Genomic DNA, 27,777 nt, shown 5'->3' with positions numbered 1-27,777 from the left:
ACTCTGTTTTTTCCATTTTTCATCTCAATGATTCATTATGAATATTTCCTTCTAATGTATTTTTCAGTTCACTGATTTTCTCTTTTATTAGACTACTCTATTGTTAATCCTTGAAGTAAGTTTTGTTCATTTTTTGTTCTAGAATTTAGTTCTTATCAATAATTTCTAGTTCTCTGCTGAAATTCTAATTCTTGTTTTTATATACCCCAATATGCTGAGCATATTTTAATTTTTGTTTTTCAGTGCTAGGGATTAAAAACATAGTTATTTTTAAATCTTTATCTGGTAAATCTTGTTACTTTTTTTTTTTTTTTTCTTAGTTCTCATTTTCATTGTCTTGTCTCATGAACCTGGTAATATTTTATAGTGGGTCACACATACATTTGGAATACTAAAGACATAATTTAAGGTCTAAATTATCTTCTTCTTTCCCCATTGTATTCATCTTTGCTTCTGTAGGTTTTTGGAAGCTCCAGCAATATAGAATTACCTTAGTTTAATTTCAGGGATTGTAACGATTGGAAGCTGAACTATAGTCCCTAGCAAAAATTTGTTTGCCTTTGTTTCACCCATCTTTCTAGGAAGAAGTCCTTTGTAATCCAACCCAAAGTAAGAGGGACTCAGCCCTTAGCCCTAATTACCATTTAAGCTTCTCAGCTTCTTAATCTTCCCTTCTGGAACCAGTATATGCTTACATCTCTGGAAACTGGCTTCAAAAGTTGGGGTGACCTACCTCAACCTAAGTCCTACTCCAGAATCTGTCATGTTCATACTTCATCATTGTATTTACTCTCAAATGCCTTCAAAGAAATGTTTCCCAATTCTAGTTGTTCTAGTTGTTCTCAAGGGGAGTGATTGGTCCAAATTACCTAGTTCACCACTATCTGAAGCAGAACTCATTATCCTATATTTTAGTGAACATTCTAATTCCATAATAAGCATGATGTGATAAAATATTTTAAATTTGGTTTCAACAGATCATGCCCATTAAAAATGGTTAATCAGTCTACAATTTTAAAGAGGAAGGAAAGGGCAAAATATTCTACATATTATGCATCTTATTAAAAATTCTAGCTACATAATTATGCATAATATCATTAATGGTAAATTACTTGTATAACATACAAAAATGCTGAAAAAAATTTAAATCTTAAGGGGATCAAGAAATTATTTATTTCTATTAAAGGAAGCTTGAGAGTGCATTCCTCTGGCAAAAAGGGCTGAAGATGTTAATTTGGACCCTTGAATGTCATCTTAAAGGGATTGAGTTATTGGCAAAGAAGTCAACATTGTCTTGTTTTAGGAAATCTATGCCTAGGGATAAAATAGCCTTTTTTATAACTGAGATTAAAAGAAAAAAAAATTTCCATTAACTTCTTGGAAGTTTTAGTTGTAGATTTTTTTTTTTTTTTTAATTGTGGTGCTGGGGATTGAACCCAGGGCCTTGGCCTTGTGCTATATCCCCAGCCCAGTTTTAGAATTTTTTTAAAGAAAAAATTTGGTTTTACTCAGGAGTTAATTGGTAGTTGATGTTATCTAACTAGTACTCTTTTTCTAGAATATCTTCTGTATTTGAGTAAATTATACATATCATTTTAAAAAAATTTAGCCAGCTGTGGTGGCATACATCTGTAATACTAGCTACTTAGGAGGCTCAGACAGCAGAATCACATTACGTGTTTGAGGTCAGCCTTGGCAACTTAGTGAGATCCTGTCTCAAAATAAAAAGGCTGGAATATAACTCAGTGATGAGGTATCCCTGCATTCAATCCCCAGTACTGGAAAAAAAACCAAAACTTTAAAATGTTAATGCTTAGTATTTTTCTCTTGGAGCTTAAATTTCTTGTGAAATTAAAATACATAAAGAAACTAGAAGATAAAAGAACAGCAGTAGGAGAAATTACCACATTCCTATTAGCAACAAAAACTAAATGTCTAAATGAACATGGTATAAAATAACAACTCTGATTTAAAGGAAATAAGAAAGTAGTTTATTTATTTATTTAGTACTGGGGATTGAGCTTTACCATTTAACTAGATCCCCAGTCCTTTTTATTTTTTATTTTAAGACAGGGTCTTGCTGTGTTGCCTATGTTGGCCTCGAACTTGTGATCCTCTTGCCTCCACCTCTAGAGTCATTGAGACTACAGGAGTGGGTCACCACATCCAGCAAAAATAGTTTATGCTGAGTCTAATAAGAGTGACTATCGCCCAGTAACATAAATGCAAGTTTCCCTGAATGCTATGTTCTACCATGGAAGAGCTTACATGAAATTTTATAGTCATATAACAAAAGAAATTCATAAATCAATGCACTTACCTGTAACATTGGTGGGAGCCTCAGGGACAAGCTAGAGCAAGGCAGGCAATCTCTTCCACGAGTTTCAGGTGTTATTGGAATCAGCTTTAGAGTTGATGGAGACTAGAGGTCTGTCAAGCTCAGCTATATATTCTAAGAGTTTAATCTAGTAGTCATACCATGCTAGGTCAGATACAGAGGTTGATAGTAAATGGTACCAGAAGGGACCAAAGATAACCCAAGATAACTTTGGCTCTTGATCTGCAACATCCCTTCTCTCCATAATCTTGATGTTCCGGTCAGACAAGGTCACACAGTCTGCAGGCTCTTCAACATAGATGTGACTTCTTCAGAGAACTTCAGTTCACAAACATAAAAAAAAGTATATAAATGTACAATTTATGTGAATAACAAATTTCCTTAGTTTTCCAAACATGTTGGGATTTTAAGAATTATAAAACCTGTTATAAAATAGAAACTTGAAATTACAAAGAGACCACAAGTGGTCTGGTGCATTGGGGAAAGCAAACTATTAGTCTACTTTTATTACTTAGCTCTCAAAATCTTTTCCTGAAGAGATCAGCTAATTCTCAGGCTTCAATTCTGACACTTTGTTCGTACTTTTGTTCTGATTCATTACTGATAAATATAGATGTTTTCCTTTTTACTATTCATGCCAACTGATAACATTGATGATTTTGTCCAAATACCAAAATCAATTAATAAGAGAAAATAATAAAAGATGAACCCCAGCAAGTTTAGATATCATTTAAGTTCTCTTTACCTGTACTCATTTCCAAAATAAATGTAAATAATTTGTCTTTACCTAAGAAGCTGAATATTTTCTATCAGATAACATTTTTCTAAATGAAGGAGACAAATACCTAGAGGCCTGATTGTCACATTTTTACTTTTAATAATAATTTTCTTCATATACCTTATAACATGATATACCATTTGCCTCTGCCTGCATACATTCTGATAATAATTCTCATTATTGACTATAGTGCATAATGGTAGGAGGTGTAAAGCTAGTCATTGATAACTATATTATTTTAGATCTGCCTATGCTATTGCTTCCATTTGTTTCCAAATGTCTTATTTTGCTAATACTAAACAGAAAGCAACTCCTATTCCTTAAATGGATTTCAATGTGTGAAAGACATTGATAAACTGGCTGCTTGTTGCTTGCTTGGTACTTGGAGCTGAGGTCACCAAAGTTCCCAAAGCAATCTTCAGCAACAAGATGGTCTGAGGATCCAGAGACCAGTAACTCTCTGGTGGACTTTCATTCTCATCCTGAAATAAAGACCAGAGTACCATCCAGACCTTGTCATTTCATGTGCAGCAGCCAATTCTGAATTTCCTCTTTATTTGGGCATGACTGGGAAGAAGGAAGAAGCCAGATTGATTTGTGGGACTAAATTTCTTTTCAAACTTCTCCTTCGTGATCCCTGTGAAATAAAGGGCATATTATTTAGTAACTGGCATTACATGACAAACGGTTTTCCAAAGTAAAGTTTCATCACTACAGAAAGATTTTAATCCTCCTGGGGGGAAAAAAAGTTATTTACTTCACATTCCAGTGTGTCGCCAGCAAAAGAATGCTAAAAGTAGGAAGTGGAACAGGGGTATAGTAGAAGGGCAGAAGTTTTAGAGCTACTTTAACTGGGCAGTTTTCCACTCTAGGGCTCAGCTGAGAAACACAGAAAGGGTTGGTTCAAAACAAAACAAACTTAACTAATTAATAATTAATATTAGTAACATCAGATTCCACTGATCGATAAGAAAATAAAACGAAGTGATGATCAGTCAAATGAGAAAAATGAGTTTGTTTTGAACTGGATATTTTTGGAAGAAAAAAAGATAAAACTTTAAATTCTTTTAAATTCATTTAGTTTATATTAAGAAATATCTAATTTTCTCAGTAATGTCCAACCAGTATTTACAATGGATACCATATATCGACACCATATGGAAATATTGATGAGCTTGGTTATATAATTTTGCAACACACATCAATTTGATTTTATGATTTATTGTAAAGAAGAGGACAGAAAAAAAAAAAAAAAAAAAAGAGGCACAGTGTAAGACAAGACAAAAACAGTAAACCACTAAGGTCCAGATTCAATCACACAAAGATTCTTTAGGCTTAGTCACTAGTAGGTCATGTGCCTGCTCTTCTTGCTCCAGAGACAAGGTAGGAAGTTTAGTTCCCTAGATCAATCTACCAAGTCCAACTGAAGGAACTTCCCAAGCTGCATGGGTCTTTCTATTTTTTTTTTATTTCTTTTCTTTTTATTTTTTAAAATAAAGTTTATTAATTAAACATATGTCTGCTACAATTTCTTCAGACTTAATTCCTAGAAGTAGATTTGCTAGAACAGAAAACATTTGGTCTGAAAAGTGTTTTGATACACAAATTTCCTTTCAGTAAAGGACACAGGTCCTTAATTATACATAATAGTTCACTGAGAACCTTGATTCAGGTTTATGAAGTCCTGGCATCTCTGTATCCCCCGACTCCCACCTCCCCTCTCCCTGGAAATTGAACCCAGATGCTCTCTGCCACTGAACCACATCCCCAGGCCTTTTTATTTTGTGACAGGATCTCGCTAAGTTACTGAGGGCTTTGCTGAGTGGTTGAGGCTGGCCTCCAACTTGAGATCCTCCTGCCTCAGTTTTTGGAGTCACTGGGATGATAGGCGGGTGCCACCAACTCCAGCTCAAGGCAACTCTTGATTTTCACAGGGAAAATAGTATGAGAGAAAATAAACAATACGGCAAGCTTTCCCTGAACTGCCAGGCAGTTAGTACATACCTTCCACCAGTTAGCCTTAGAGACCTGGAGGGATGCAGGTGATATTTCATACATTTCTAGTGCCTGACCCCTCCTTCTTTCCCAAATGCATTCTTGCTCCTGTTCCCAGTAGCTCATTTTGTTAATAACAGACAAGAGGATTAGAATGTTACCTCTAAAGAATATTGGAATTTTTTAGAGTTTGGACTTTTGAAGATCCTAATGTATATATTCCGAGTGATGGGAATGTGGGAATTCCTGTTGTTAGGAATTTGGGGGTAATAAAAACTCATTATTATATTCAGCAACTTTTTTCAGTGTCTCTTATGTGTCAAGTCTATTCCAGACATTGAAGTTACAAGACAGAATAAGTAAGACAAAGTTTCTGCCTTTATGGATTTTTCATTCCAGTGAGAGAAGAAAATGAATGATTTTTTAAGAAAAAAAAAGATGCTATGGAAAAATGCCTTTAGGGGAAAAAATAAATCATGAGAGCAACGGAGAAAAATCGAGCTGTGGGAGGCAATAGAGAGTGATGGGAAGGGATTCTTAATGTTCATTATTTGTACACTCTCAGGAGATTATTCCGATCAGGAGAGACTAGCAGCTCATCTATCTCTGAATTGTATTGTATTATATTTAAATATCCAGGCTCTGGAGTTAAACTTCTGGGTTTAAATCCCAGCTCAATTACTGGGTTCTTTGAGATCTTAGATAAATTACTTATGCTCTGTGCTTCAGTTTTCCTAACTGTGAACTGAGTGTGATAGTTGTAACTACTTCAAAGGGTTGTTGCAAAGATTATGTGAAAAACTATGTGTCAAGTGCACAGTATGGTACCTGGCACACTAATTTGAAAAAAATTATTAGCCAATTGACAATATTACTGAATTATAATTTTTCGCCAAAAATAAAATCGTGAGAATTTCTCTGTCATTATATATTGTTTGGAAAAACTATGGAGTATGCTATAATATATACCATTTTCCACTTAGATAATTTTTCTATTATTGGATATGTTTCTACAATTTTGGAAACAGGTTGCACTTCACAAAGTTCACACTCTTCTTCATTCCCACATTTAAACTTTTTGAAAAGGAATATAAGATGTGTTCTGATTTGTTTTCCTATACTATAGTTAGTATTTTGTAATTTGTAATTTAATTTGCAGGAGATTTATAAACCATTTAAGCAGTCATACTTGGAGTCAGCATTTCTCTTTTAAAATAGTAAGGCAAAAGCGATTAGGATGTCTGTTATTGGACTCTTCTCAGAGCACATTCTCCACTTTGTGCTGTGAGATCCCTGATCTGCAAACAGATTCCAGGTGACTGGAACACTGCCAAGCACAGGATGGAATTTTCAGGGTATTCCACAAATGTTTATTTCACTAAATTGAAATCTTGAACCTAAACCTTCGGAGGGTACTTTATGCTCACCTTCCTAGAAATGTTTTTTATGAGACTGGGCATTTGGTGTTTATTTATTGATTGGATTTCATTTACCATTTTCATACTTAGGCTGTTTGACTTTCTAAAGCAGCAGAAAATCAACAGTGGTGACTTTAATCTGTTTTGGTTTTCAGATTTTGTTGTTCTCTTCTAAGTACACAATTTTCTGAAAACAAGTTTAATTTTAAGTTCATTTTGTAAACTAATTTCAACACACTGACCATGCTTAACTCTTTTCTTCATTTAAGCCAGAACTATTTTGTTCTGCTTTGTTTTCAGTTCTATGGATTGAACCCATGACCTTGCACAGGATAGGCAAGTGCTCTACCACTGAGCTACAGCCGATCTTTTTACTTTTCTAATTATATTTTGAGATAGGGTCTCATAAATTGCCTAGGCTCACTTGGAATGTGCAATACTCTTGCCTCAGCTTCCTGATTAATTGGGTACACAACCAGTACAAATAATGTTTTAAAAAAATTTTTTTTTTAGTTTTGGATTATTTATATGATGGTGTTTCATCAATTACTTAAAACAATTATAAGTAAATAGTATTATTTTTACAGAAAACCCTTCTATTGCTGAAAGTTTTCACTTGAATAATTGGCAGAATTAATAATTACTAGGAAGCCCTCCTATTCTCATTAAGTACACAAGCTAACAAAATTATGGTAAAATTTTCCATATTAATTAATTTTATTTAAAAATGTAAGCTTTAACAGCTTTTAAAAACTATTGTGTTGTTGTCATTCTGTTTGTTATCTGTTATTGAATTAGGTGCGAATAATAAAAACCATTTTCTTTCTGTTTTTAATCTGATTTCATGGAAAGGGGCCTTATAAAAATTACCATGTGCTCAATCTTCCTCTTAGCATTTGATATAATTTAATCACTATATATAAATCACCACAGGTTAAGTCAGACCCAAGCAAGTTTTTAGAACTAGTGGATAAGCAATAAGGTTTGATTTGTTTGGACCATTATAATGTACTAAAAATGAGCATGAAATTCAGAGTGAAAAACCTCAGTTTATCATTTAATTAGCAGGTGATATTTGGCAAGTCACTTGATTTTGCTTTAGGATCCTGTTTTCTTCCCCAGCTCTAAGATGGATCTAACATTTTCTTTGTACTTATTGTGAAAATTTAAAGAATCATATATAAAGATACACTGTAAACTGTGAAGCACTGTATGTTATTCCTATTAATACATGGGAAAATTTCTTGCTGGATAGTCAGAAGCTGACTGGCGCCATGGCGCCATCCTGCAGGTGCAATAAGATTAAGAAGTGAGGATGGGGCTGGGGTATAGCTCAGTGGTAGAGCACTTGCATGCATAAGGCCCTGGGTTCCTTTCCCAGCACTGCAAAAAATAAAAATAAATAAAATGAATCTATGATGGACATGCAGTGTTTGACTGTTATATCAAATTGCATAACTTCTAAAACAACTACATGATTTTTTTCAGTTGTGAAGCACAAGCAAAGCTTCATTCACTCAGGCTCCCAGGTTCTATTTGATTTTTGTCCTATCTATCCAAAAACTTCATGATTTCCACTGCACTGATCTAAGACACATACATCTGCAATATTCAGAAAAAGAGTATGAAAGGAAATGATTTTAGACCCAGAATGTTTCTAGGAACAGAAAAATAATTAAATAATTAAAAACCAAACAGAGGGGATAAACTGTAAAATTAGAATCAACTGTGGAGTTAGTGCTAACTTACTTTTTCATGTTGAACGTGAACTCCCTTCTTCTTTCCTGATGTGCCATCTGGTAATTCCTTTTGTGCTTCTGAACCAATGAGTGGAAGAAATCTTAAACTAGTAGGGCTTGGTACCTGTAAGCCACAAACAAAGAGTCAGACATACTTAACGTGGTAACTTCCCTAATGTGAATTCAGGAGTGGGGAGTGACACACTTCAACCACACCCCATCCCAGTTGCCAACTTTTAATCTTTTTTTTTTTTTTTGTGTGGTACAGGGGATCGAACTCAGGGCCTTGTGCTTGCGAGGCAAGCACTCCCCAGCCCTTAATCTTTTACTATTAGCATCATCTGTTAACTTATGAATATATCCTTGGAAGAGATAAATAGCATTTAAGATATAAGTTGATATTAAGTTGAAATATTTGGTCCCTGGTTTATTATTTCTCAGGTTCATTAATTAGTTCACGGGTAATCTGGGGTAGAGACGTGAAAGTAGGGATTTGAAAGGAAACAAGGATTGAGCGAATCTTGGAGGACAGCATAGGCACAGTGTGATAGGGGTGATAGATCAGTGATGCTTAATGCACGGAAAGTTATTTGGCATTGCTCGAGCACAGGGAAAGTATGATGAAAATGAGGTCACATGAGTCTGGCAAAGACTGGATCATAGTCTGTATTTCATCCTGTGGATGATGAAGAGTTATGAGGGTAAAATTTAAAATAGCTGCTATGTGGAATGGTAGAGACAAGTGCTTCAAGCTGTTGACACATAAAACTCAAACCTTCTGGGATTGGACTCCAGCTGTTAATCAGTGGGTTTGGGTGTTTCCTCAACCTTGCTTGATAGGATAGAATAAGAAGTCAGCTTTTATATTGTTTTGTTACTTCTCCAGCCCTAGAAAATATCACAACTCACCCTGTATATAGGCAGAGAACCAAAAACAATCCCTGCCTCTCTGTTCTCAGTCATGAAACCTTCCAAGGCATGTCTGTGAATCTGTAAAACAAAGGAATGAATGTTTTGTGAAAAGAGCACATTCCATTAGGAGCAAAATACCTGGTTCAAATCCTGACTCCTTCACTTACTAGCTGCATGATCTTAGCAAGATCTTTCCTTGCTGACAAATTGCAAGAATTAAAGGAGATCATATAGATAGTCAGGTGTTATCAAATGTAAGATTTGTACCATTATATTATTATTAGTAGTAACAATAAGACAAAAGGAAATTGACAGAAGTGAGTAGATTCATATTACATAACTGAAAATGAAAAGAAATGGGCAAAACAAGATTGCTGATGATAAGTAGAGAATCCTAAGAGAAATGTCTTTCAACTCAAATTTAGTATTGAACCTTTTTTATTTTAATTGAGGTAAGAAGATGGCAAGGCTTATAATATTTGAGGCATTCAACTGTTTCAAGGACTCTATAAGCCCTTTTAAAGATTTCCCCAAATTTTTTTAATGTCTCAGTTGTTAACTATTTTTTTAAAAAAATATTTATTTCTGTGTTGAATGAATATTACCTCTATTTTTAGATTGCACTATTTCAATCCTATTCCACAGAACTGAGCATCTGTTACCTGCTATGCCCATAAAGAGCTTATGAGTTAGTGGTAGAGGGGGGAAGTAAGGATAAGGATATAAATAATTGTATGTCAATGTAGAACATGCTAACTGAACATATCATACGACACAAAGAGAAAGACTGGAGAGCTCCGGATCTTGGGGGAAAGTAGAACTCATGTTTATTGAGAATTTAAAATGTTCCTGGTCCATTTTCTGAATCTTCACACAACTTTGAGGGGTTTTCAAAAAGAAAAGAAATAAAATAATTTATCTAAAATCATACTTAAGTCTATTGGATTCCATATCCTGTGCCTGTTCTACCTAGCACCCTATCTTCATGGAAAAAAAAATCTTGAGTCCTACTTGAACAGAAAGGTAGGGTTTTGGAAAAAAAATTTGAAAAGTATTAAATATTTATTAAATATGAAGTAGATAGTGTAAAAGAATAATGATATAATGAACCCACTGGTCTGCTTTACAAATTGGAATTATACCCACAACTTTGAAGTCTTTAGACTATAGTTTCCTGACCTCCTTCCTGATCTGCTTTTCAAACATTGATGATTATCTTGAATTTTATGCATTTGATTGACTTGCCTTTATTCATATAATTTTACCTTATATGTTTTTTTGGGGAAGGGGGGCATACTGGAGATTGAAACCAGAGGTGCTTAACCACTGAGTCACATCCCCAGCCCTTTTTACTTTTTATTCTGAGACAGGGTCTCACATAGTTACTTAGGGTTTCACTAAGTTGCTGAGGTTGGCCTCAAACTTTTGATTCTCCTGCCTCAACCTCCTGAGAGAATGGGATCACGGGTATGTGCCACCATGCTTGGCACCTAATATGCTTTTTCCAAACCAATAGATTTTAGTTTTGCCCTTTCTTTTCTTTTTACATAAACTGAATCATTATGTAAATATTCATATAAAACTTTGCTCATTCAGTAGTGTTTCACTCATCCATGGAGGTGAGTGTGAGTACATTTACTTTCACTGCTATATCGTATTATGATTTACAAATATGCTATAACTAATTTGCCCATTATGCTGTTGCTTTCAGGTACACAGTACTGCTCTGAGCAGTACTTATTCCTGTCTCCCAAGCACATTTCAAGATTTTCCTGGGAATATATTTAAAAGGGTATGACTATTTTCAACTTTACCACATTTAACAATGCCACATTGTTCTTCAATGGGCTTTTATCAGTTAACACCATCAACACCAGCAGATTAATGCTCTGATTACCATGATTATCATCAGACTTTTTTATTTTTGCCAACCTGGTAGGTCTAAGTGGTATCCCATAATATTATTGATGTGCACTTCCATGTTTACGAATGAGAATGAGCATATTTTCATGTTTATTGGATTTTTTTTCTTTTGTGAAGTATTTATTCAAGTTTTCAACCATTTTTAATAGGACTGTTTTTTTCCTCATTAATTTTTAGGTTTTTATAAATTCTGGATATTAATCATTTTAAGTTAAAGTTTTCTGGGTTTTGTTTTGTTTTAGCTACCTTTGGAGAAGAAAGAGACTTGAAAAACTTAAAATCCTGTTCCACTTCAAAGGCCTTGGGAGGTGTGCGTTTGAAAAGTAATGACATTGAGCTCATTTTTCTCCATCTGCATACAAAAATACAAAAAAGAAAGTTAACTTCATACCAATACCTTTTATGTCCTGTCAACTAAACAAATACTGATCATGTCTTTCCTCTTTGGTCCCCAAATTCCCTGGTTTTCGTGTCACCAGTCCTAATGATGCTATATCAGCACCTGATTCTTATTCCATTTAGCTTTCCAGATTTCCCTCTAGGGAAACCACTGTGATTTCTTTTCTGCCTGAACATTCCATGTAATTAAATTCATTAATAGTCATGGGGAGAAGAAGAAGAAAACCTGCATAGCAGGGCTGGGAAACCTCTTGTGGAAATCAAGTGCTTGAGTTCTGTGTGATCTGAAAGTTCCCCAGAATTAAAACTAACTTATGTAGACATTTAGAAATTACAGCTAAGCATTAAAACACATTTTTAAAAGACAATAAATAATATGTCCTGAGATGGAGTTATTCTACAGACAAGGTCAATTTTGCTACAGGCAAGCAAAATTATTTAGTAATAACATTTTGAACACACATATCCCATATTTAGCTACCCAAATACACTGTACCTTTTTGTACTTCTTTATCTACCATTTACATCTATGCCCTTGATTGTGATGTTTTCCATTAGTCATTCTTTATTTGTTCCCCAAATATCTTTTGAGCTCCTGCTGGGTACTGGTTCTGAGAAAAGAACTAGGGATTTAAAAAACAAGGATCCTATGCTCAAAGAACTCAGTGTATAGTGAAGAAGACCCAAATTCACATATTAGAATATGTTGCCGACCACGGCAACAATTGTGCAGGTATTTATCGGAGGGGCCTGGAAATAAACTATTTTTTCTATATTCACTAATTTATAGAGGAAGAGAGACTTTGAGAGAAAGATAGGCTTTGCTTAGAGGAAGAGAAACTTTGCTTATCAGGAAGAGAGACTTTGCTTAGAGAGAAAGTTTTAGAGAAAGAGAGGCTTCTACGCTTATCAGAGATCTGATCTATTTCTTCTTAGTTCTGCTGCTTCTTCTTAAAGGTGAGTCCTGCATCCTGTGAAGTAAGGGTGCGTCTACCTAAGGTGCTTTAGTGATGTGTCCCGCGTACTGCGATCTACCTATCTGTGATCTAGAGGTGTGTTCTCAATTCTCCGCTCTGTGATCTGCCTTCCCCCGCTGCCTGCTGCTTCTCACTGCGAGCTGCTTGTATCTGCTTGCTGCCTTTTCTTCTTCCTTTCTGTTAGTGGCTTCTACTCCGCTTCTTTCTGCTTGCTGCTGCTCTTACTCTGCTTGCCAGTGCTCTTACTCTCACACCCCCACCCACTGCCCGCTTATATTCCCTCCAGGAGGTGGAGGGTGGGGCCACGCCAGTTGCTATCGGACGAGGAGCCAGCTGCCCTATCACGGCAAGGGTTAAAACGAGCAGGCCAGAGCAGGCACACTCAGGAACACCTGTGCACGCGTTGTGCACGTGGACTTAACTGAAACCGGCCAGTGATAAATCACCTGAGTGTGCTTATGTCAATTAACCTCCTCACTGCCGATGTGATCAGGCGCCGTTCTGGCTGGTACAGCCCCCAACAAGAATACATTGTTTAATGTACTGAAATATGTGGATGTTCAAGACTAAGCTATTGCCCCCAAAATGAGCTAATCAACTCTGCTCAGTGGGGCTCCACTACCTCTTACATTTTAGCCAGTGTTCCTTATGGGCCAGTCAAGGCAAGTCTTGAACACTACAATGGGATTTGACAGTCACCTGGCACCCTTCTTAATTGTTCCCAGATTGTTTGAATTTTTATCTGATTTCTTTGTAGTTTCTGATTCTTAGCTTCCATTCCTATTTATGGCCTTTCTACCACTCTCTGTACTAGATAATGGAATTGGTTCTCCCCAGGTTTGACTCAATTTAGAATTCCCCTTCAGGGCTTTTTTTTGACATGCCCTGCAACCCTACTTCCTATTTGGAAATCATCCTCCTTGGCTCTTTGTGCAGGATTATCTCCAGTCTAGCCAGGCCTGCTTTCCTCAACTGTAGCCCAAATGAGGACTGAAATTTGTAAAAGTGCAAAACAGCTTGCTTACCTTCTATTCTTTGCTGGAGTACCGTTTTCACTCTTTTACACCTTTAACCATACTCGAGCCTCCCCACAAATAAGCAGACTTGTGAAACAAACTGTTCTTCAGCCCTAGTGTTATTGCCTTCTTTAAAAAGTAATCCACAGCAACTGGGTATTTTAGTGTAGTTTAGTTTAGTTTATGTTTTTTGGGGTATTTCTTATACAGCTTTCCCCTTCTTCTCACCCTCTAGTTATCACTATTATATATTCTGATCAACTTTCATTTTTCACAATAACCTTGAAGACTCCAAACACAAAGCAATGATAAGGAGATGGAAACAGTTATTATCCAGATTTGATTGGTACATATTTTGTACATGTATTTAAATATCACACTATCCCATATAAATAAGTACAATTATTTATGTGTTAATAAAAAAAACTTCAAACTAAAAACCTTCTCAGCAAAGGAAACAGTCAATAATTTGAAGAGAGAGCCTACAGAATGGGAAAAAATCTTTGCCACATGCACCTCAGATAGAGCACCAGTCTCCAAGATATATAAAGAACTCCCCCAAATAATCCAATCAATAAATGGGTTAAGGAACTGAACAGACACTTCAAAGAAGAAGAAATACAATTGATCAAGAAACATGAAAAAATGTTCATCATCTCTAGCAATTAGAGAAATGCAAATCAAAACTGCTCTAAGATTTCATCTCACTCCAGTCAGAAGAGCAATTATCAAGAATACAAGCAATAATAAGTATTGGTGAGGATGTGGTACACTCTTAGACAATATTGGTGGGACTGCAGATTGGTACAACCACTTTGGAAAGCAGTATGGAGATTTCTAAGAAAACTTGGAATGGAACCACCAGGAATGGAACCACCACTTGACCCACTATCCCACTCCTCAGTTTATACCCCAAAGGACTTAAAATCAGCATACTACAGTGATGCAGCCACATCAATGTTTATAGCAGCTCAACTCAACAATAACTAAACTATGGAACCAACCTAGGTACCCTTAAATAGATGAATGGATAAAGAAAATGTGGTACATATACACAATGGAATATAGCCATACAGAAGAATAAAATTATGGCATTTGCAGGTAAAAGGATGGAACTGGAGAAGATCAGGCTAAGTAAAATAAGGCAATCCCAAATAACAAAAGGCAGAATGTTTTCTCTAATAAGTGAATGCTGATTCATAGTTGGGGGTGGGTAGGGGAGAATGAAGGAACTTTGGATTGTACAAGGGGAGTTAGGGGAGGGGTGGGGGGATGGGAAGGATGGTAGATTGAGATAGACATTATTACCCTATATACATATATGAAAAGAAAATTTTTTTAATATCTGGCCCTATGTACATGTATGATTACACGAATGGTATGAATCTACATCCTGCCCAACCACAGAAATGAAAAGATGTACCCCATTTGTGTACAATGAATCCAAATGAAGTCTGTAAAAATAAAAAAAAATAATTAAAAAAATATTTATCACTGTCAAAAAAAAGTTAGTGAAAAAATAAAGTTAAAACTTTACTCCATGTACAGAGAATCAAAATGTATCCCATTTGTTTACAAAAAAAGATACAAAAAATAAATAAAATAAAATAAAATTAGCCATTCAATATGAATAAAAAAAAGAATAAAGTCAAAATAAAGATATTTCCAAAAACAAACAGAAAGAAGTTTAAGGAGAGAGAAAAATTAATACCCTGATTAGATCATTACACAATGTACAAGTGTCTTAATTTTGACATTGTACCCCATAAATTTATACAATAAAAATTCTGAAAGTACTCTACATTACCTTCTCATATCTCCTTTTTATTTCTCAACCATTGCTATGTGATTTTCACCACTCTACTGAAATTACCCTCTCCAGAATCATCAGTGACCTTTTCATGCCACACCAAGCATTTACTATTTCGTAAATAGGCCCTTCTCTACCTCTTCACAGAATACTTCCTCTTTCCTTGATTTCTACTATACTGCTTACTTGTGTTTTTCCTTTTAACATCATAACTGTTCCTTCTCAAGGTTTTCACTAGTGTCTCTTCCTTGGTCTGCTCTTTAGAGACTTTTAAAAAATTTATCCCATAGTTTTCTGCTTTTCTCATTCAATACACAAGACCTTTGTGACTTATCCACACTGAAAATATTACTTTGCTAATGACTCCAAATCTGTGTCTATAGTTTTGATCTCTTTTAGGAGGATAAACAGATCTACCTAGGTGCTCAATAAATACCTCCACCTGGATGCACCACAAGCACCTGGATGTTCCAAACCAAACTCTCTTCTTTGTTCACACTTGCTTTTCCTGTTGTGTATTCTGTTACAGTAAATACTATAAAGCTTAAAAATTTTAAACTGACCCATAAAAAGTCCATTTTCCCTATAGACTTTTCTAGCTTTATCTCCTGTCTTCCCACATACCCACTAGACGCTAAGCTTAAAAGATTATAGCATAGTTTCTTATTATTTGGTGCCTTTCCTTAGGCAATTGTTTGTTTGGTCTTCAGTTAAATCCTGTTTATTAAGAATTGGGTGTTCCTAGCTGGGTGCAGTGGAACACACCTATAATCCCAGCCACTTAGGAGGCTGGGGCAGGAGGATCTCAAATTTGAGACCAGTCTTGGTAATTTAGCAAAGGCCTCATAAACTTACCGAGACCCTATCTCAAAATGCAAAATAAATAGGGATGGGGTGTAGTGCAGTGGTAAAGCACCTCTAGATACAATCTCCAGCCCCCACCCCACCCGCAAAGAATTGGGTGTTCCTAAAAGCACTATTTCATGGAATTAGAGTTTTCTGTTCACATATTTCTCCCTTCTACTGGGTTGCAAAATTATTGAAAAGTTTTGGACATTTCACCTTTCAATTCTTCATGTCCAGCAGTGTCACAGTATCTCAATAGTTTAATTCTTTTCTTCTCATCTAAAGAACTAATAAATAAATAACAACAACAAAACCAACTATCTTACCTTTCCCGATCAAATATTAGAGGATATTCATATTTTTTCTTCTTGTCTGCCAACTTACTTTCTTCTTTTATTTCTATGGGAGCTTCAGTAACATCACAAGGCAAAATGAAATCATTTGATTGTGATAATTCAAAGACTCTTCGCTGTCCAAAATATCCACAATAATGACCATTGAGGGCATGCCAGAGCCTGAGAGAAGACCAAAGAAGGGAGAAAATGGAATCAGGGGAAGTGATTCCATTCATAGATCACCTGTATAGTTATGCTGGTCTACTCAAGCCCAAGTCTCTGCCACTAAATACTGTGGGGCTGATTACTGTGTCAACTTTTATTCTAACCCTCAGGCACACGAGGCAAGTGCTCTCTCATTGAGCTACATACCCAGTCCTTAATGTAAACATTTATATCAGTTAGAACTCTAACCCACAACCTTTTGGGGAAATTATACTTTTCAGTTTGAAATTATACTTGTGATACTCATTTATCAAATCTAGAAAACAAAGAATAGGTTTTCCCCCAAAACGACCCTGCCCCTTCAAGCTAATCAGTACCCACATTGACTGTCTCTTCATCAAATTAGGCCTTAGAATGGGCTATCTCAGCTGTCTACTTATAAAATTAGCGTCAAACTAGTGAGAGGAGAGACGTAGGAATGCTTTTAGCAATATCAAATTCCTCTCAAACTCCTTCCACAATTCCTTCTATCATGGAGAAATCATACTAATTTTTATACATGAATTCTGGTATTGGAAAGCAAGAGAAGTAGTTTTTTACCCATACCCATTATTTCAGTATCAATTTACTCCACATGACTTAAAATGATATAAAATATCATTAGTGGAATGTGTGCCTTATATCTTGCGGAAAAACAATTATCAAAAAGATCTTCCTTTTATGTCTTGATTTCAACCTCAGAGTAGTAAATGACAGAGACAATAATCATATACCCTGCTGCAATGACTCAGGAAGTAGACAAGCTAAAGGAACTAAAAGTAAGTAGATTCTACGAAGTCTAAGTAGTATTCTACCCTCAAAGAGTAGATACTTGGAAAGCAGAAGCAGAGGTATCAGTCTGGACTCCTTACATGTGACAGTGTCCTGAGGACCTTACACAAACATTTTACATCCCTTACATATTTTAGTTCCCCAGCACTAATGGCCATGCCAGAGCATTTACCAAAGGGAAATGGAATAGTCCTTTAACCCAGTAAGTCCCAACTTGGCAATTCTGTGAATATTCCAATAAAAATGAAACAGGTACTTTAAAATAGGTTGGAAATCATAGTCTAAATCTTATATATCCTTCATGTGTTTTTTCATATGTATGTGGAAACATATGTATTCAAATACATATATATATTATCATATATATGTATATTCAAATGCTCTAATCATTCACCTATTATTTTTATCAGAAGAAGAGAACTCTAAATACATAATAATTAGCTCAAATTACCATAAGGGGTATGTTTGTTGCTCAATTTAAGTTTTTATAGGTGTGCCACATCTGTGATAACGGGTCAAAATGGTTTAAACACAGAAGTTAGAAGTTTGAGGGACTAACTTCAGAACAACTCTAAATTTAGTCTGCTTTAGACTGAGTAACTTTTGGTCTCCTTGTTTCTTGGTGTTTCCTGCTTCATGTGGTGCTCTCCCAAGGAACTGATCCTACCTCAGCCTATTTCCTGCTTTGTGGACTCCTAGCAAACTTGAACCACACTGAAATTCTGCCTTTACTCTAAGTTCCTATTCTATATCCCAGACGTAAACCTTAGTTATGTTTATTTCCTATTAAAAATCAAAATCTTTTTGACAAAACTTAGCATATTAAAATTCCCTTCCAATTTAGAAAGTGGCAGTTTACATGAACTAAAACATGTGGCTTAGTTATGAAGAGAACTGTAGTCTCAAATTGCTATTAATAAAGCAAGGCTCTTTGAACTGAGTTTCTAGGGAGATTTCCATTTAAAGGAATCATCAAAGAAATTTCTCCATGCCATGGATAGCTAGTTTATTAGTGTTATGGTCTGAATACTTGTGTCCCTAAAAGTCTTATGTTAAAACTTAACCCTCATCGTGGTGGTATTGAGATGGAGCCTGTGGGAGGTATTTAGGTCATGAGGGCTCCACCCTTGTGAATAGGATTAATACCTATCATAGTTCATTTTTTGATGCTATAACTGAATGCCACAGATTGAGTAATGCATAAGGAATAAAGGTTTATTTTGTTTATGGATCTGAAGTCTGGGAAGTTCAAGATTGGGTGGTCACATATGGTTAGGTGACCTTGCTAGTGGAGACTCTCTGCAGTATCCCAACAAGGCACAGGGCATAACAGGGCAAGACAAACCATCCCTCTTATTATAAACCACAATCTCATTGAATTAGGGCTCCACCTTATTGCTTCATTTGACCTTAATTACCTCCTGGCTCCCCACCTCCAAATACCTCAAGTCAGTTTCTTTCTACCCTCTCAAACTTTATCTTAGGGATTATATATCAACATGAGTTTTGGTGGGGACATTCAGAATAGAGCAGTTTCCTTAAAAAAGAGGCCTGCGGGAGCTTGTTCCTCCCTTCCACCATGTAAGGACTTGGTCAGAAGATGCCATTTATGAAGCAGAGAATGAGCCCTCACCTGACAATCTGTGGATGCTGCCATCCTAGATATTCCAGTCTCCAAACTATACGCAATAAATTTCTGATTTCTGTGACTTGTAAATTAACCAGTCTAAGGTACTATGTTATAGTGGCCTGAACAGACTAAGACAAGCAGGGAATGCTCTCAACAACAGAGGTGTGTACACACATTGTGTGTGTGTGTGTGTGTGTGTGTGTGTGTTATACAATCTCTAATTAACAATCTGCTTATGGGTGGCTGAAAATAAATTAGAACAGAAACCAAGGAACTGAGTTGTTAAAGACATCTACAATAATTCAAATTCATGTTCTTAGTCTTTCCTAAATAAAATGAGGTTCTTTTTCTGACAAAGGAAGTAGCTCTAAGTATTTGCCTCCAGATTGACCTTGAACTCAATATTTCTAAAAGTTCTTTGTCTTCCATCTTTTAAATATTTGAGTGACTACCATCTTAATGGATGACACCATCATTCATCTAGCTGTGTGTGCTAAGTGCTTTATCATTCATCTCCTCTTTCAGGTAAGGTTCATATCTTCTTGATTTTACCTCTGAGGCAACTCTTGTATTTAAACCACTTATTTCCAGCACTGTTGCCACAAATCTAAGCCACTATATTCACCATGGATTTCTAAATGGTCTCCTGTTCCCACTTTTGCAGTCCCTCAATCCATTCCTCACATATTTTCTTTTAGAAGTATAAATCAGATCATGTTACTACTCCCTGCCTAAAATTCTGCAGAGGCCATTGAAAGGTAAAGACCTGAGTCTTTTGCAAAGCATACTAGACACTTTGGTCTTGTCCCTGCCTAATCCCTGAGTCTCAAGCCCACAGTCAGCTAGGGTCTGCTGGTTCAGGGGCCTTTGGGCAACATAAAACATTCCTTCCTGTTCATTTGTAATATATTTAAATTCTCAAATACACTTTGAAGCCTCTCTACCTCTCTTAATTGTATTCTCTACTTCTCTTAATCTAACTTCAATTTTTTTTAAAGAGCATAATTCATTACCATGATTTTAAGACAATTCAAGTAGACTAGCTGGGCACAGTGGTGCAAGTCTGAAATCCCAGTGACTCAGGAAGCTGAGGCAGGAGGATTTCAAGTTCTCAGATCTCAACAACTGAGCAAGACCTGTCTCCAGATAAACTTAAAAAGTGCTGGGGATGTAGTTCAGGGGTAGATCATCCTGGGTTAAATCCTGAGTACCACAAAAAATGAAAGTAAAATATAAACACCAATTTGTCTCTAGAAATGTTATATTTCCCTTTTTTGTCTTAAATATGTGTGTATGTTTTTAGTGTTTTATGTGCATGCATTTTCTAGATAATTAAAAACAAGTAGGTTTTGCTAAATCAATCACATTGTTAGTGAAATAATTAGTTCATTCACTTTCTCAGTATTAGATGATATGTTTGTTAAGTTTTTTTTTTCCCCCCATTTGGCTTGTTTATTTTTTGAGATGGGATCTTACTCTGTTGCCCAGGGCAGCCTACAACTCCTGAGCTCAAGCAGTCCCCCTGTCTTGCTTCTCAAGTAGCTGGGACTACAAGTGCACACCATTGCACTCAGCTAGATGGTCTTTCTATGACTGTTCTATAACTTCTAATCCCAAGTCTCCTTCTGTGGTCTTTTCTAGGTGTGAGTCTGGCTCTCTGAGCTGCCTATTTTGTTTAATTCTCTTTTATTTTTTTTTTGTGATGTTGGGAATTGAACCCAGGGCCTCATGCTTTCCAGGTAAGTACTCTACCACTGAGCCACATACCCTGTCCCTTGTTTAATTCTTTGAAATAATTCCACAAAAAAGTTGCATTAAAAACATTTATTATTATTTTTTGATATAGATAAGTATAACATCTTATTTCCTTGGATATAGAAAAAAATTCCAAATCAGTGAGTCTTCTCAAAACCCTTTTGTGTCACTTTTCATTTTTTATTAATTTATTTTTCTATTCAGTTTACCAAGATTTTATTTTAGGCAAATACTTCAACATTAGCATAAATTCTTTTATTTCTCATACTTGAAGCTCTGAATTCACAGTAAGAAATCATGTTGGCTTACCTTATTGAGCCATCGATGGAAGCGGTAAGCACCACTTTCTTGTCTTCCACATAGACCACTTGAACAATTTCTAACGAATGAGCCCGCCAGGAGAGCAGCTGCCTGAATTTCTAGATAGCAACGACAAGGCATATCTCTTGGAATATGTCAAGAAATATTATCTTAAAATCGTCCTTTCAAAGAGCAATGTTTGAGTGGATGGTATAGACATCTGCACTAGGTGATTAAGTCCCTGGTCTCTTGCTTATGGAGATACCCAACATTAGAAAGTTATTTAGTGCAAATACCCCTGGGAGAGGAAGTATTTTATGTCTTTAGCCACTGATCATAGAATTGAGGATTCACAATTCGTTTAGCTGATGGTCAATAGATGACTAGATGAAAGAACTGTGTTGGGAGAGGGTGTGGCAGAGAATATTATCAGGAATGAGATGGCACAGAACTGGGAGGTGAAGGTCAAAGGCAAGACTGGAATAAAGAATTTTGTTTGCAAAGTCCATGCAGAGAAAGCACTGGCTACTTTGTTCTTCATTTGGGGTGTGTGGTAGGAGGTATATTCTACACAGGATTAACAAAAAGAATGGGCCTAGCACATTCTCTTAGAAACATTCATGAGGTTTCACTGGTATGTCCCTTCAGATTTGCCCTCAAGTTTGGAGCCCCTGATAAGCCTCAAGACATTTCTAAATTATGTGAATCGAATTGTTACTAGGGAATGCGCTCTGCAGTAATACACTTTTTTGAGTATGTTCCCTATCATTGATGAACCCACAGTAAGACCATATTGCTTCCTGGGTCATCTATTTAAGAACATTTGTGTGACCACAGTCTTAGTAGTTTAGAGTTCTCCTATGAGCCTCCTATTCATTTAAACCTTAACAAGGGTTAGGCACAGTTCTTGACCTTCTGATTCAATTTTCTCTGGCTTTTCTTAGAGAACTGGAGCAAAGTCTGCATTCTCCTATTTCATGTTGTTTCAAAGTTATACAAGAGTATCTGGTCATTCAAAGTTTCATTCTCTAAATGCCATCTAAGGCCAGTGTTTCTCAAACATGGACCACAGCTATAGTAATATAGACATTTACCTTACAATGCAATAAACATATGCATTCATGTATCTGAAACAATTTTCACAGGATTCTTAACCTATGTAAAATGTAAACTGATATTATCTGTTCTACTGCCTACCATTTCACTTTCTTGCATTTTTACAAAAATCCTGTTGCAACTCACTAAGTTTATTTTATGACCCTTTAATGGATTATGACCTGCAGTTAGAAACCAGGACTTTCTTTCCCATAAGTGTATGTATATAACTGTATGTAGGAGAGGTCTGACTATCCTATCTTTTAGAATATCTTTATTACACAGATCTTCTTGTTAATAGTAATATTGGGAGAAAGCAATATTAACCTGTGATTTATAGGTCTTCATTACAATTGTAACCTATAGCTAGATCTGTCTTATTTCACACATTGGTATATGTTTATCTATGTAATGATGAGACATTTTATAAACAGGTTCTGTTGTGTATTTAAAAATAGGCAGCCATGTACAAACTGCATAATCACATTGTGCAAGAAGAGAAAAGGCTGAAATGAGATTGAACATGGGAGAATTTAAAATAAGTTATTAAAATAAAATCTTTTCTTTTAAATTGGTGATAATGCTTTGAAATCACACAATATTGATAATCATTACTTATAGAAGTAAATAATTAGAAAGTCTTTTTAAGGACACAATTTACTTTTATTCAACTTGTAGCCTGTCTTGATTATAAGCAATTTGTAGTTACTGCAAGTGAAACTTGGCATTTCATAAGATGTTCGAACCTTATTGATTTTCATTTGGCAGCAGTAAATGTTACAGGTAGAAGGATCACTGAATTAGTGAACAAGAACTGTTCCTGGCCCTAACTTCACCTTAACTGCTGAAGTGATCCTGGGGAAGTCTTTCTGATTTATCTTCTGCAAGGTAGAGATTATCCTACTACAGCAGAATTCTCAAACTTTATAAAAACTTCAATGAAGTTTTTGAAGCAAAAAGAAAACCCCATTGATCAAATGGATTAATAGTTGAAACAACAACCACTCTAAGATACTCTGCAAGGAACCAATCCCATTTTGAATATCCATGTATTACTATGTGTATGATTAAAAAATAAAACACTGCTATTTAAGCTACTATTTAACTTTTGGATTTGAAGTTGTAACTTAAAGGTAAATAAGACTCTGCTAAAAACAGTCCTTCCTTGGTGCAATTTAATTAATATTGTGTCTTTATAATATATGTAGCTGTATTAGATATTTACATACACATAAGAAGTACATATTTGAGTGTTTATAAAATAAGAATGATGACATTTACATTGCTTTAACTCCAAAATAAATTAAAATCTTCTCGAATATAAAGAAAATTTACGTTAGAGAAGAGAAAAATTGCTTGAAAATAATGGTTCTGCCTTAGGCTTACAAGGGAAAATTATGAAATATCTTATAAAAATATACAAGATCAGTAACCTGACTGGGGATGAGTAGATTATATGTGAACCCTTTTAAACTCTGAGTTTCTGCATAGATACTGACAAATAAGTTAAAACATGAGGAAGATACGAAGTGACCTGTGACTGGCTTACTCACTCTTCCCCAGTCTCACTTATTCATCCTCTCTTTTCACCAGCAGGCCATTGTTCTCTTTATAGCTTAAATTATAATAGTATATGTGCCTTGAAAGTAGGGAGTCTTGTAATTCTATCTCTTTTAGTGTCTTACCCAGAAAAATGCTCAATAAATATTTGCCAATTCATTTATGAAAGTGGAAAACTAAATTTCATACCTTTTCATCATGAGGCGGATCCAGGAAGGAACTAATACTGCAAAGGATAACATGTCCTTCTGTATAAAATTTAAACATTGGAATCCTTAATCAGATACCACATTGTCTCAATAAATACTATGCAGAAAGTCAAATCATTTTGATGTAGGCATTCATTTATATTGATAAATAAAATAGAATCTGAGAAACCAGATATGAAAGAAAAAATTTTATTTAAGTTTTTCTATGAAGCTATTATTTTGTTACTAAATTAGAATGACAATAAGGTTGTCTGATCTACTCAAATTTCTTCTAGAGATCAGGGTAGATGATAGGAGAATGAATATACCACTACTAAATGGAGTCAAAACTGTTACAGAGATATTTATCCTGTAATCCAAATGAAAGTTAAAAAAATTGATATATAAAAGCAAAAGCAACTATAACTAGACATATGATGTTTAAATTGCAAGTAAAGAAAGATAAATTAAAAAGTCAAAAAAAGTTAGGTGATAAAAACATGAAGATAAGAATTTCATCAAACTTCTCAGAAACAATGGTAGCAAAGAAAAGAGTGAAGCAAAATACTTGAGGGAATAAAAGGACCAACCTAGAATTCTGTATCCTGAGAAATTATCCTTCAAAAGTAAAGAAGAAACACTTTCTCACACAAAAGTTAAGGAAATGTGTTACCAGTATGTCTGCCTTACAATAAATATTAAATGAAAAACTGAAGTTTTTCAGTGAAAAAAAAAATGAGATAGGTTGGAAACTCAAATCTATAGAAAGTAATAAGAACATTAGACCAGGAATAAGTGAAAGTAAAATAAAAATTTGCTTTTCTTATTAATTGATACTATATATTAGTTTTTACAAAATACTAATAGCAACAATGTATTTGTTGGTTGTAGCTTATAAATAATTGAAGAATTTACACTAATTATTTAAGGGAGGGAGGGCTTAGAAATACTTCAGTATTATAAAGTACTTGCACTACCCATGAAGTGGTATAGTGTTATTTGAAAATGAACATGGATTAATTGTAAATAGACATTGTAAATTCTAGGGCAACTGCCAAAAATATTTAAGAAAAAGAAATGTAACTGATATGCTCAGAAAGGAGAGAAAATGAAATTATGCAAAATGCTCATTTAAAACATTTAAAACCACAAAAGGCAGAAGATGAGTGGAAGATAAACAAAGAACAAGGCAACGAATTGAAAACAATAACAAATACAGTAGGTATTAATCCAACTATGTCAGTACTCAAGATGTAAATGGTTTAAAAACAACAATTAAATGACAGTGTCTATAAAAACACCTGTTAAATATAGACACATATAGGTTGAAAGTAAAGGATGGAGAAAGATATACCACAGTAACACTAATCAAAAGAAAGAAGGAAGAGATACATTAATTTCAGACTGAGAAGACTTCAGGGCAATGGAAATTATCAGGGAGAAAAAGATTCCTTAGTTTTAAAAAACCCTTAAAACTCAACAATAAGGAAATGAACAATCCAATTTAAAAATGGGCAAAAGAACTGAACAGGCACCTCACCAAGCACATGAAAAGATGATCTACAGCATACATCAACAGGGAAATGAAAATTAAAACAACAATGAGATGCCACTACACAACTATTAAAGTGGTCCAAATCCAGAACACAGAAAATACCACGTGCTGGTGAGGATGTGGAACAGCAGGAACTGTCTTTCACTTGCTGGTAGGAATGAAAAATGGTAGAGTCACCTACCTGTTTGTCTGTTTGTCTGTTTCTTATTTTTTGCTTTAACTGAAAAGACACTGTTTCATTCTAATTCTAACAAACGGATTGACCATTTTTAAAAACTTAAACACAAGAAAAATTAAAGACTTTAACATATGAATCTGCATTAATAAACAATCTTTCAAAGCACAGGAAAGATGATAACAAAAGAAATTCAGGGTTGATTCAAAAGATAGAAGAAGAGAAAATGGAAAGGAAGAATGGCAAAACAAATAGTATTAGATGGATGAATTAAGACCAACTATACTAATTTTAACACATATAAAATAAAGTCCCCTATCAAGAATAACTATATTCTTCTCTAACATATGTCACTACTCCCTTTCACAATGAAGATTAATGCAGTGAGGAAGTTTTTTAGTGTGATAGCATCCCATTTATTGATTCTTGATTGATTCTGTATTGATTCTTATGCTTCAGGAGTCTTGTGAGGAAGTTGGTTCCTAAGCCAACATAATAGAGAGTTGGGCCTACTTTTTCTTCTAGTAGGCACAGGGTCTCTGGTCTACTGCTTAGATCCTTGATCCACTTTGAGTTGTGTTTTGTGTAGGGTGAGAGGGAGGGGCTCAATTTCATTTTACTACATATGGATTTCCAGTTTCTCCAGTATCATTTGTTGAAGAGGCTACATTTTCTCTAATGTTTATTTATCGTGCCTTTGTCTAGTATGAGATAACTGTATTTATGTGGGTGTGTCTGTGTCTTCTATTCTGTTCTATTGGTCTTGATGTCTGTTTTTGTGCCAATACTATGCTGTTTTTGTTACTATAGCTCTGTAGTATAATTCAAGGCAAGAACTCAAAATACACCAAAAACAAACAAACAAACAAACAAACAAATGAACAAAAAAACCCCAAATAACCCAGCCAATAAATGGGCAAAAGAAATGAACAGGCACTTCACAGAAGAAGAAATACATATGGTCAAAAAATATATGAAAAAACGTTCAACATCTCTAGCAATTAGAGAAATGCAAATTAAAACCACGGAGATTCCATCTCACTCCAGTCAGAATGGCAATTGTAAAGAATACAAGTAACAATAAATGTTGGTGAGGATGTGGGGAGAAAGGTATTATTCTCAGGATACTTTGCTGGTAGGACTGCAAATTGGTGCAACCACTCTGGAAAGCAGTATGAAGATTCCTTAGAAAACTTGGAATGGAACCATCATTTGACCCAGTTATCCCACTCCTTGGAACATACACAAAGGACTTAGAATCAGCATACTACAGTGATGCAGCCACATCAATGTTTATAGCAGCTCAATCACAATCGCTAAGCTATGGAACCAACCTAGGGGTCCTTTGATGGATGAATGGATAAAGAAAATGTGGTATATATACACAATGGACTATTACTCAACCATTAAAAAGAATGAAATTGTGGCATTTGCCAGTAAATGTATGGAACTGGAGAATATCATGCTAAGTGAAATAAGGCAGTACCAAAAAACCATAGGCTGAATGTTCTCTCTGATATATGGATGCTAACCCACAACAAGGGAGAGTAGGGAGGGAAAGAATAGATGTCCATTGGATTAGACAATGTGAAATGAAGGGAAGGGAGGTGAGAGGGGAAGAGGAAGGACAGTAGAATTAATATGACATAACTTTCCTAGCCATGTATTTGAATACATGACCAGGTTAACTGTGCATCACATACAACCTCAAGAATAGGATCCTAATTAGTATAAGTTATACTCCATGTACATGTAATATGCAAAATACATTCCACTGTCATGTATAATTAAAAAGAACAACAAAAAAAGGAACACACATACACAAAGAAGATCAATACAACCTAAGTCTTTCAATGTTAGAAGATAAAATTTTACATTATTCCCAATTTAAGTCAGTGATAGGTAGTCATATACTCCTTTTAAAGGTGGAAGAAATAGAATGCCTTGCTTGAAGAGTTAGGAATAAAATAGGTACTCCTGACATTGTTTATTTTTCCATTTTTTCAACATGCTATTCATAACTTTCTCATGCTCGAG

The 27,777-nt window shown here is 35.2% G+C and overlaps 1 protein-coding gene across 1 annotated transcript in view; it reads right to left on the bottom strand.

Annotated features, from left to right (window-relative positions):
* Positions 1–2,552: 2,552 nt before the first annotated feature.
* Wdr64 (WD repeat domain 64) overlaps positions 2,553–27,777 on the bottom strand; it is a 136,758-nt gene continuing 111,533 nt past the window's right edge. The window contains exons 22-29 of the mRNA XM_047521396.1: positions 24,012–24,070; positions 21,177–21,286; positions 16,478–16,666; positions 11,350–11,455; positions 9,178–9,258; positions 8,279–8,392; positions 3,629–3,753; positions 2,553–2,656 (exon numbers count right to left, since the gene is read on the bottom strand). Of these exons, the coding sequence (XP_047377352.1) occupies positions 3,670–3,753; positions 8,279–8,392; positions 9,178–9,258; positions 11,350–11,455; positions 16,478–16,666; positions 21,177–21,286; positions 24,012–24,070 (743 nt within the window). The 3' untranslated portion in view covers positions 2,553–2,656; positions 3,629–3,669. The remainder of the gene's footprint in view (positions 2,657–3,628; positions 3,754–8,278; positions 8,393–9,177; positions 9,259–11,349; positions 11,456–16,477; positions 16,667–21,176; positions 21,287–24,011; positions 24,071–27,777) is intronic.

Source organism: Sciurus carolinensis, chromosome 12 (assembly GCF_902686445.1).
Source record: "Sciurus carolinensis chromosome 12, mSciCar1.2, whole genome shotgun sequence".
In the NCBI taxonomy this organism is placed as follows: Eukaryota; Metazoa; Chordata; class Mammalia; order Rodentia; family Sciuridae; genus Sciurus; species Sciurus carolinensis.
Note: the sequence above shows the minus strand (reverse complement) of the source record. Positions and strands in the feature narration are given on the sequence as shown.